At 54.1% G+C, this 11628-nt stretch overlaps 1 protein-coding gene across 1 annotated transcript in view; it reads right to left on the bottom strand.

The window, feature by feature from the left end:
• Window positions 1-2401: 2401 nt before the first annotated feature.
• Window positions 2402-11628, bottom strand: part of C2CD2L (C2CD2-like) — a gene marked incomplete at its 5' end in the record, with an annotated part of 10140 nt that continues 913 nt past the window's right edge. Inside the window, 11 exons of the mRNA XM_010180821.1 lie at window positions 2402-2622; window positions 4036-4318; window positions 4785-4918; window positions 5522-5623; window positions 6047-6218; window positions 6518-6645; window positions 7233-7297; window positions 7806-7929; window positions 8093-8213; window positions 8822-8938; window positions 9786-9896. Coding sequence (XP_010179123.1) covers window positions 2402-2622; window positions 4036-4318; window positions 4785-4918; window positions 5522-5623; window positions 6047-6218; window positions 6518-6645; window positions 7233-7297; window positions 7806-7929; window positions 8093-8213; window positions 8822-8938; window positions 9786-9896 — 1578 coding nt within the window. The remainder of the gene's footprint in view (window positions 2623-4035; window positions 4319-4784; window positions 4919-5521; window positions 5624-6046; window positions 6219-6517; window positions 6646-7232; window positions 7298-7805; window positions 7930-8092; window positions 8214-8821; window positions 8939-9785; window positions 9897-11628) is intronic.

Below are 11628 nucleotides of genomic sequence, written 5' to 3'. Positions count from 1 at the left end.
TTCCGAAAGTCCCCTTCCATTCAAACCAGCATTTCTAATGCTAAGTTTTGCAGCCATCCCACCAGAGAAGCGGTGCCATCCGGGCTCAACCCGCACTCTGCATTCACAGCAACCTTAACATGGTATTAAAACAGAAGAAACAAAACCCCAAATGGACCATCGAGTACTGCTAGCGGCCAAGGCAGAGTCTTAGTGAGGACGCTGCGAGACAGAACACCGAACCAGAACCAAATCCACGAGCTCTGGGAGCGAGGGCGCGCCCACGAAGAACGGCACCACGTGCAACGCCACACCGACCCAGCAAAGGAAGGTTGCGTCAAACCGGGGGCCGGATCGCTAGAGGCGAGCCACAGATCACCAACTTCCACATAGCAGGAATCAGTCGCTCACATCGATGAAATCTACTTTCAGCAAGAAACGGTGAACGCTCCTACACGCGCAGCGCACAGAGCTGCAAACAAAGCCGCAATAACGTGTAGATGAGAACAGAAACGAAGGGTAAAAGACACGATGGAGCTCAGGGATGACAAAGACTCCCAGATTTAAACAGACAGAGAAGTCGTTCCAGGTCAGCCAGCTGGACTGCTCCAATTTCGCACGCGTGCCCGACTTTGTGAGGAACCGGCAGGAAAAAGAGGAAAGGAAGTCCTTTCTGCTGGCACGCACCATCACTTTCAATCCAACCCCTGGGTGACTCTGGCCTTCCCTACCACCAGACGCTTTCGAGAGACACCCCGTAATTCCCACCTGTAAACCCTTTCGCAGCAACACACCACAGTCCGATCTTTGGAAATAGCACACAACAGCCGTATCGCTAAGCTGGGATTCGTCCTTCTGAAGCATGCAACACATCGTTTCATTCACACCGTCAAGAGAACAACTGCTTGTTCAGTCAGTCGCGTCCTGCAGTAACGCAAGGCGACAGCCCCCCATCTCGGGAGGTATAGTAACGGGAGAGCGCAGCTATCAAATCCTGCCACGCTGAGGCAATTGTTCTTCAGTGAGGTTTTTCTTCCCCTTTGCTCCATCTCCATAACAATACAACCCACAGGAGCAGGAGCTTCCGTTCAAACAAGATGTGCTAAAGGGGCAGGAGCGTTTCTGCCAAGAGCGCTGTTACGCTACCCGAATGGGGCCTCTGAGAATATTCTAATGCACATGTGACAGGAGATGGGGAAAACCGCTCATCTAAAAGGGCTGGCTCCTCCCACACAAGGCATCGCTTTTCCTCCATGTGCCACTCGCTCCGCAAATACCTGCTGGGGAAATGCCCGCCATTTGAACGCGGTGGATCGGGTTTGCTAGACAGAAGGGAAGACCAGATGCTATCAAAAAAAAAGGCTCCTTCTACTAGAGGAAGCCACTTCATCAGTGAAAACCCGTAAATTCTCATCTCTTGCCACCACGGAGCTTCAGCCTCCATGTTGGACCACCCTTTCGCTAGCATCACTGTGTTTCTCACTGTCCATCCCCAGCACAGTGCCGGTCCTCGACGCGCGAACAGCAAATGCGTGAGAAGGCGTGCGCTCCGCGGGTCCAGAAGAGGGCCTGGCACCCTGGTGCCTGCGCCACCAACCGCCCTCCCTCGAGAGAAAGGGTTCCACTTGTACAATGGTCAGGGGATGAGGAAGGAGGGCCGCGTCACAGGGTGGCGGCAGCAACTGGACGTTCTTGTGAGGGCCTGAGATTCTACCAGAACTCACCTGGCAGTTAGAACTTCCTCCTTCTTACAGACTCCTTCTCTCATCAGCACAGCACAGAAAGCAGGCACCCCTCAGCACTGTCCAAACCAGAGACCGCTCCAGCAGCAGAGCTGGGTGGAGAATCGCAGCTCGGTCTCCCGACAGCTCATGGGCCAGAAACACATCACCCCACTTCATGCCTCGGTCAGGTTACAGCCTCTGCAGCGAGCAGAAGCAATGAGAGTGTTTAGACAGCCAACAACCACGTCATTCTCTCTTGCCAGAAGAGCTGAGCGAGGCTATGTCCCACGCTTCTCGGCAACGTGTCTGACCCGGTAGTTTCTCAGTCTTAACCTCAGAGGGTCGCCGCTTAAGAGCGTCCCCTCTGCTTTCCAGGATGCACCCGCCAATGCCAGGCAGCCACGTGGGCAAAGTCACTTCTGCAGCTCCGGGGACCCCTGCAGGGATTAACATGCCACCCAGACTTTCTGGGAGAGCGCGGTGGGGTACAACAGTCAGAGAAGGCCAAGCCGAGGCCAACGAGCAGCCCGAGCCCCAGGTTTGCCACCTCCACTCCCCCAGTGGCGTAAAGCACTAGGGCATCTTCCCTCAGCCAAGGTCGGAAGGAACTGGACAGCAGGTCACAGATACCATGGAGTGGGAAGACAAGAGACGAGAAAAGGATCTCTGCGCAATCTTTCGACAGGCTTCTCCCTCCTTCAGTTCTCACCTGCTGTTGTGCTCTCACTAGCTTTGGCTTTGGATTTAGACTTGAAGGAGAAGCGTTTGATGAGGCGGTGGGAGAAGCTGCCAGCTTTCTTCCTGGCGACAGAGTCGGCGGTGACATTGGACAAGTCATCGTGCGACTGGCTCAGGCCCACTTCCTTCTGCTTGCTCCTTCTCCGGAAGATAAGCTTGGTACCGCTCCGAAGAAAGCTAACTGCAGAGACAGAAAAAGGAAGGAGACGGAAACCACGATAGTACCCCACCCCAGTGAGTCTTGGGGGCGACTAACGCACCCAGCTGTGGCGGAGCCACAAAGACCTCTTTCGCCCTGAGTGGCCGAGCGCGCACCATGCCAGCCAATCCCAGCTCCTGACCGGGAGGCAAAGGCTACCTTAGGGACGGACCGCGATTCCAACGAGCCGCTTCACTAAACACGCCGTCGTGCGCCCCCTCTGCATAAACTTCCTATTATGTGACAACGTCCGCCCTTTGGTGGAAGTGTGCAGAATTGCAATATAAAGCTAAGACTTGTACAAACAGAAAACGAGTGAGAGCGTCCACGTGCGGAGACACCAGGAGGAACTCACGATGGGGGGAAAGGCCTCTCGGACTAGCCCATCTCAGGGGCCCCCGGAACGACTGCCCGTAGTTTTGTGAGACGCCCAAATCCAGAGACAAATAACTGCAATGGCTCTGGATGACCCGTGTGGGTGGGACAGGACCGAGATGTCGATCACCGTCAGCCATCCAAACCTCGCACACCAAACAAGCTACGACGGCATTTACTACAGAGAGAGCCTGCTTTCAGTTTTTTTCCTTCTCTTTTCTGCCCACCAGGTCTCTCGAGAATCCAGGCCACGCACCTTTCTACCCGCTAACGAGTGAACGAGGGGCTGCTGCAGTTCAAACCACACCTGTTTGTACGAGGGTACGACGCCCTGATGCTTGCCCCACTCTCGTATTCTGAGCAATCAAGATTTTGGCTTATGCTCATTTATGTAAGTTTGTAGCTCACTGTAACCATCACCGCTATGACCAGACAAATACAAGGTGTGCCATCTGCCTAGCTGACACTAGCCCGAAAGGTCTAGAACAGCAGCCTGGCTGGGGCAGGCTCGCTCCAACATTTGAAAGCAAAGAGTTTGTGTGGACATCCTATGGTACGCGACGAGTCAGCGGCGCTAGTTACTTCGATGCTAATGGAAAAAGAGGGAGGGCGTTGAGGTCCGTACAGTCCACGTCCTTGGGAGGCCTCCATTTCCTCTCCAGAGGGAGACAAATTCAGAAAACGAATAATTTATGGACACGGGCCCAGATCCGCAGGCCCAGAGGCCAAGGAGTGAAAAATGGGTTCTTGAGAACACACAAGCTGCACGGGATTCCCATCTAAGAAAGCGCAAAAACCAAAAAGGCCACAGGAATTGGACACCCACAAACAGAGCGGTCTGGAACTGCTGCGGCAAGAAGCGTAGGAGAGAGGCGGGATCTTCCAGGCTCCGGCAGAAGCTGCTCTTCGCCGTGCCGAAAGCCAGCCACGGCCCCCACGCTCAGGGGAGGAACTCGGGTGTCGCGTTGTCCTTAAGCACGACAGGACAACGTTAGCTACCACCTAACGGTTCATCCTTACCTTTGTGATCTTTCAAGCTCCTCGTCTCGAGGGCTCCCGTGGAGCCGGTTTCAGACTCGACATCTTCTACCGATGGTCGCTCGGAGATGTCTGATCGCGTCGTCTCATCCGGCTCCTGACCGGCCCTTTGTCCTGACAGAGACGCTTCCAGCAGCTGTGACGATTCGGTAGAATCGCGCATCCGGTCGGCTGCGCACTCCGCCGCAGACTCCCCGCAAGCCGTGGCCTCCAGGGACGCAGCATAACCCAGAGAAAGTGCCATTTCATCTTGAGCAATAGGTACCTGAAAGGGGGTTAGGAAGTCAGACAGAGAGGAAGACTGGGTCTAAAGGACGGCATTCATCTCCGTTCTTCCATTCACGCCTATGTATGGACATGCCAGTTGCTTTTGCCAAAACACACTGGAACGTAGCCGATTCCAAAGGGTTCCGTGGCACCTCCCTTGCTCCCCTAAGCAAGTCTGAGAATAACCCCTCAGATTCTCCACAAGGTTCCCAACCAGCTATGGCAGCAGCCTCCCTTTCTTTGTGAACTCCCACTGGCAGCTGCCTCACGGATGGGCGAGGTACCTTTCCCGTTTGCTGACAAGCGGCGACAAGCTGCGAGGAAAGAGCGCGAGGGTTCTGCCGAGCGACTCGTCCGCGCCAGAACCCTCCCGTACCAGTCCCTATGGGGCAGGGTGGTTTCATGCACGCATCCCTAGAAACAACCTCCCAGATTGGAAATAGAGCCCTCCAACTACCAGAGACCTTGGACACTCCCGAGATGATCAGCGTGCTACGTTTCGTCGGGGTCTTCTTCATGGGCTTGTTATTCGCCTCAGTTAGCTGCCTGATCGCTGTCTCAGCCACTGGATCCAAGCCGTTGGGCGTATGACTATCCCCTGAGCACGAGAAAGACGCGGATGCTTGAAGAAGCGACCTTCAGCACCGGCAAGAGGCAGCTCGCCGACCGCGGCGCTCGTAATGGGCGACTACGTGCGCGCGAAAGTAGAAAACAGAATTTATTACGGACTTGCCCGAACAAAGCAAAGAAAGGAATCTCCATATAGCTCTTGACTATTTTAGGCACCCAAAAAGTTTCATTTCCCACCAGGCATGGCATTAAAATACCCTTTCCACTCAAACAGAGACTTCCAAAGGCTCCCAAGAGCTTGGCAGCCTCGGCCACAAACTGTCAAAACTCTGCTCTGTCCCGGAGACGATCAGAGACCCGAGCACAGAGTGAGCAAAGCTCTTTTTGTCCAGCTAGCCCAGGTGAGGACTGAAACACCCAGAGGCATGGACCAGATAACCAAAGTGTAACTTTTTTAAGCTGCCCTCACCCACCGCCACCCCTCCGTTCCTGCCTTCGCTCGGACACTCCGATGTTCTCTTCCACAGAGAACACAGGTAAGTTTGGTAACCCACGTTCAGACTGCCGCTCTCCAAGAAAGGCTAAGGAACGTAGTTGAACCGGTAGGAGTCTCGGATTTCCAAGCACTTACAGCTACTGCCGGGCAAGGGGCCATGAGGGCAGCTGCTCTCCAAAAGCACCGTTGTCTTCTTTTCTGTCACTTCTACCTTGGAAGGCGACCTCGATGGTGAATCTTCACAGTGAAAGAGAGGCAGAGACACCAGTAAGCCGAAATGAATCTTGGGCAACTTCGCTACCACGTCGGGGCTCCCTGCAAACACCCTCAAAAAGCCTCATGCACACACAGAAAGCCTGCAGAGGCCGGCACCGCGTGGTTTTGTGGTGACGAAGTAGCGAGAGACCTACTGAAAACCCACCCCAAGGCTACACGCGAGTCTCCCGCCAGCCACAAGACGCTAAGGGAACAGCATCAATGCCCACATTCCAACTCAGAAGTCAAAAGCGCTGCGCAAGCTGAGAGTCCGCAGCAATGCGACGTACGACGTCTACACGGTTTTGCTACCACCCACGCGGGCAGCCTTGGGAATGTCACAGCTGACTCCATGTCCCCCTCAGTGGCTACTCATGCAAGAGGCCTGTCGCAGAGCAAACTCACCCAGTTTGCAGTCTGCCTTGGGCCGGGACTGAATCGTGGTGACAGTAGTCACAATGGTGCCGTCAGGCATAATGGTCCGGTCCATTTCCACCTTCTTAGTGGGTGTGATGCTGGTTCGCAGAGATGTGGCATGCTGAGCGTTCAAGGATGCCGGAGGTTCCTGGAACAGCAGCTACAAAGAGTAAAGCGCTGCTCAGACAGGCTCTCCTCCTCCCAGACGGAAAGGCAGTCAGGCGAACGCGCGACAGAAGCTACCACACCAGGCACCAAGGAGATATCCCCACTATCACGTCAGTCGAACAGAGGGAGGGTTGGGGACCGAGGGCCACACAACGCCTCTCGTCAGCCCAAGGGTCCGCCAGGTCCCTGGCAATGAGCCCGGGCCTAATCACGCTCACCTACGGCCAGAGGCTCGCATCATGAACGCTTCCAGAGCGTGCTCGCGCCAACCATACAGAGTCATGAACTCACCTCCAATATAATGGTAGCTTCGGCTGCCAGCGACTGCCCAGCTCCCGGGGCCAGCGAGCAGACCCGTCTCCCAGACGGTTGTTTGCCCAACGTATCAAGCAAAAGCGTGGCATGTGCCAGCAGCACATCTGTGCGAAGGAACAGGAAAACAAAGCACACCATGTGATCTCAGCACCTCAAATGTCTCCCAGGCACAGTCCCTGCTTTTAGGAAGTGGCCCCATGCGCCACAAAGTAAATCCACACCGCTACGGTAGCTCCCAGGTTCGAGGGCTGAAGGGGGCAGGCAGTGCCCCTCCGCTCCTCTTCACTGATCCAGAAATCGAGTCCCTTTAAAGAGGGTGCCGTTGCGTGGCCTCCGTCAAAAAAGAGGGGCTGCGGTCAGCCCCCACCTGAATACAAGCGAACGCAGTTAAGAGCCTTCTGCAGGGTTCTTCCAACACACAGGGGCAAATCCCCACATCTCTCTCCCCACTTCAAGATGGGGCCACGGGAACCTCCCAGGTACCAAATAAAGGTCAGGGTAAGAGCATTTTGCTAAGAACAACAGACTCCAAAGTTACTTCACGCAGTCAGAGGCTCGCGAAAAGTCAGATACGAAAACTCCTTTGTGGAGTTCATCACACATTGTACCGACGCAGAACTACCGCATGCTCGGAGTACAGGAAGTCCCTTAGGCACTGTCATCTCACCGTCTTACAGCTGCCTGTACTCACTTGCCCCTCCATCGCTGTTCCCCAGCACCTGCAGCTTCAGCTCTTTACTTCTAGGTCCCAACTCCCTATTGAAACAGAAAAAGACAGGCTGATAGCAGGCAATCCTTGCAGAACGGCCACGGAGGAAACTATCCCGTTCCGTGTCTTCCCTCCCTAAGAATCTCACAGGCCTCGTCACCTTTGCCGAGGCTCCGGTACACATGCGCTACACTGGAGAATGCGACAAGGGGCGGCAAACTACACAGAAGAGGAGAACTCCAGTCCGTGTCCCCTGCACGGCTGCGTTGGCTGCCAGGGGAAGCCGAGGGGGCGAGCCGTCTCGAGATTTACACTCCAGGCCTTCGACACCTGCTGCCCATGATCGGCACTTAGAGCCATCCGGTTAAAACACGGTGTGTCCAGGGAGCGGGAAACACGTACGCAAGCCAGGGCCAACCGCTGGAATCGGTAGCCCGGCAGACGGGCAAGGCAAAAGCACAGCGCCCATCTCAGTTACTGCGGTGCAGCAATGACGCCCAGAGAGCATGCCAGTCTGCCACCACCGTGCTAGCCAGAGGGAGGGCAGGCACTTACAGAGAGAGCTCCTCATCCCACTCCATCTCTACTGCAGCACCAGCACTGCCAGCTGTTGCCGGCCTTGTCCGCTTCTGCTGCGGCGGGCTGTCTAGCTCTGCCACACAGCATATCTCTCCGAGTCCTGCAATGGAGGAACAGAATGCACGTGCGCTTGTCAATGTGGGGTGGCCACCCGACAGACATAGGCCCTTCTTTTCCATCAGACCCCACCCGAAACATCTGCTCGCTCCGATCTCACCAACTGCACGCTCGCGCCTGCAGATTGGCGATGATTTTGCACTTACCTCCTTTCCCCTGGCAGCCCAAGTTCAGCGCTCGAAGATTCCGCAACAGCAACAGCTTAGATCCCAGAGGGGCTGCTGCTACTCCAGACGGGGACTCTCGAGTCAGCCTATTGCCAGGTACCTGAGGGATGACGGGAGCGAGACCAATGCCTTTATCGTTCGCTCACCAGCAGGCAGCGGCACGACACGTGACATTCATCCCGGCATCTACAGAGTAGGTCCTCGCACCAATGTAGGGGAATGTGCACAGAGCCGTCGAGAGCTGCTGTGGCTCCTCTGAGCTATCAACCTCCAGTAGGCCCCCACGTTATTTCAGATGGGAAATATTAGGGAGACAAGAAAAGAGGCAGACAAGAATAAGCTCGCTGGCTGCCAGACATGCCACCAAAGACAACAAACTGTGGATCGCTGCGTGCCCGTAAAGGCCGCCCTGGACGGATCCTCGGTGTTCGGAGTGACAGAGAGACTGCCAAAACAGAAGCGCATCTCAGGCAGTCTGGCTCCACCACGACAGAACCCGCACTCGGGGTTCAAGTAACAAATTCCAAACAGCACTGCTCTTCAGAGCAGTTCCTAACTATGCCTACTACTCCCCATGCCGCAGTACCCTGGCACCTACAACAACACAGGCCGGGACACGGCCACCGCCCAAAAGCAAGTCTCAGCCCTCAGAAGCACCCAGGGGCAGAGCGTTCGAGGGGTGAGAACGACACGAGATGAGAGCCTTACCACGCTGGCTCCAGCGGTGCAGGCCTTCAGAGTCACCATCATGGCTGGCTGCGTGGTGACAATGGTATCCTCAATCAGATCCTTTATGGTCGACAGATCCACTCTCCCTTCATTCTTCTCTCCGCAAATCAAGAGAAAATGCAGGGAAGTCATAACAAGGCGGACACATTTTCTCCTTAGACAGCTGCAACTGCCTCTCGAGCTTCTAAGATGCTACACAATCTTTCTCCTGGAAGTAATCTCCCAGGTACTCTTCCTGTATCCTGTACCCACTCTCTCCAGTGCTTAAAGCTTCCCTCTAACAGCTGCAGGCAAATGGAAGTCCTCCTAAATGAGACAAACCAAGCCCCTACATCTGCAGCCTACCCGTTGGAAATTTTTACAATACAGCTTTTACGGTTTACCGCCTCATGAGTTTTTTTTACTACCGCACTTTCGGGAGAAGAGCCAAATTCCCGCGTCTGCTCAGAACAAAATGACATGGGCATCAAGACACCAAACAAATCGGCCAACCTGTATGGATCACGGAAGTGCAAGTACAACCACGTTCGGCTTGTTCAACCTCTAACACCCATGGGTTCCACATGCAAACCTCTCAAAAAAACCCCAAAGAAACAAACAAATTAACCGACACAGCTCATTTTGAAGCTCTACCTCTGACACCAGCAAGGGGACTTACGTAGACAGAAAGGTTTTTTGCTACGCAGACTCCTGTTCACCTGCTATGCCAAACTCAGACAACAGGCATCGGTACCGCTTCGGCCCTCTTGAGGATGCTCTGTTTTGACAGAGCTGAGCTAGTGTCAATTTTGAGGCAAGAGAATTCCCTCCCATGCCCTAAAGGGCCACGACAGCGATTTGCCAACCTCTTCCCTCCACACAGCCTTCCTCATGGCTCAGCGCCTTTTCTGCCCGTCCGGCCCTTGCTCCGCTCAAGTCCAGCCTCCTGCTGTTTACCACTCACCTCATGAAGTTGAAGTCTCGGAAGAACTAAAAGGTTCAAGTCCGGTCTGTCCTTGAACATCCATGACACCAGCAGACCTTCATTATGTATCTCCTCCAAGTGGATCTCCACCTGGCCCAGAACAAATACCCGCAGTCAGGAACAGTTTCTGTTGGTGTTAGGTGCTGTTTGCCCCGCTTCAAATCCAGCGCCCAAAAGGCCCTCACACCAGCACAACAATAAGAGACGGAACGTAAGAACGCAAGCAGTCCCGGGCCTACGGGAAGAAGCAGCTGCAGAAGCCTCATCACTCTGCAGTGAGATCCAGCTTCCTTGCTGCCTTCGGACGCCTGGGCACCACCCAAGGGAAAAACAATAGGTTATTTCTTTGGCTAAAGGAAAAGCCCGCGGGACAATCTGAAAGACCGAGTCAGGCGCTGACACGGTCAGCTCAGGTTTACCGAGCTACGTCACTTAACTGTTGCCAAACCTAAGCGTGCCCATTTATAAATTAGTGGTGATCTCCAGAAGATCATCCTCAGATTGAAAAGTCATCCGGGCTACCGATAGTCAGCAACAACAAACCAGACCGTACACCATCCCGTAGCTCAGTTGAAAAGTTGCACGCCCGTACATCTGAAAGGCATCAATAACGCAACAGACAAACAGAACCACACAGGAAGACCTCCTGGCCCAGCATCTCTGATGAAAATGGCATAATTAAATTGAACATAGATCTAAAGTAATGGACAGACTGAAGCTTATATCCCCTGAAAGCAGAAGGTCATCAGTCGAAAGCGACAGTTCTAGGACATGGTGGCCGGGTAAGTACCCAACCACAGGCAGGCAAAAGAGGCGAGGCACAGGTGACCAAAGTGTTCCGACCGGCAGGCGTAGGGGAACCTTACCAGCATCTCACAATGCAGCGCCGAGTCCTCAACTGCGAAACCACGCGCAGTTCTCTACGAGAACGACCGACCTAAAAAGTCGACTGGCGCAGACAAAAACGCCAGTGAGTACAGGCGATTTGATGAGACATGACAAAGGCCACCTGGCTCCCAAAGACTACGCGAGGATGAAAAGCGACCACGGTTTCCACCTTTGACTAGATCGGCAAGCATGCGTGCTAAATGCCGAGGAGAGCGAGAGGAGCTATTTCCATGACCGTGGAATGGAGGCACAAAACCAAACCGTGACGATCCGATAAACATAGGTTGAAAATTTTAACATGGATTCTGAGAGCAAAGGGGCACTACTACCTTCCAGCCACAATGCCTGCAACAGCTTGGGACTGGCTTCCGCTACCACGGAGTTACTTCTAATATCACCGTGTCTCCCTATAGTGCAAATAAGTGCGGTCTCCAAGCGAGATACCGTCTCTAGCGTCAAGCCCTTCTTCAAGATGGAAACAAAATCACGCTCCAGAGAAGCATATCTGGACAGAAAGTGACTACGGAGTTGCCACCCGTTGTGATTTCACAGAGCGTATGCCCTGGAAGAAGCATCTCCATTATTCAACACATAGAAAAATATCTGTATCGCTCTCCCGCAAACATACAAAGTGGGGCGCTGACTAGCAAGCCACTCCTCGCTGTCAATTTCTTTTTCACGTTGCCGTTCACAACCGGAGCATATCTGGACAGAAAGTGACTACGGAGTTGCCACCCGTTGTGATTTCACAGAGCGTATGCCCTGGAAGAAGCATCTCCATTATTCAACACATAGAAAAATATCTGTATCGCTCTCCCGCAAACATACAAAGTGGGGCGCTGACTAGCAAGCCACTCCTCGCTGTCAATTTCTTTTTCACGTTGCCGTTCACAACCGGGACGACACTGTAATCCTATACACGCACAGGCCGCAT

The sequence above is a fragment of the Mesitornis unicolor genome, unplaced genomic scaffold (genome assembly GCF_000695765.1).
Source record: "Mesitornis unicolor isolate BGI_N332 unplaced genomic scaffold, ASM69576v1 scaffold3343, whole genome shotgun sequence".
NCBI lineage: Eukaryota > Metazoa > Chordata > Aves > Mesitornithiformes > Mesitornithidae > Mesitornis > Mesitornis unicolor.
The sequence above is the reverse complement of the archived record's forward strand: the minus strand, read 5'-3'. Positions and strand labels throughout refer to the sequence as shown.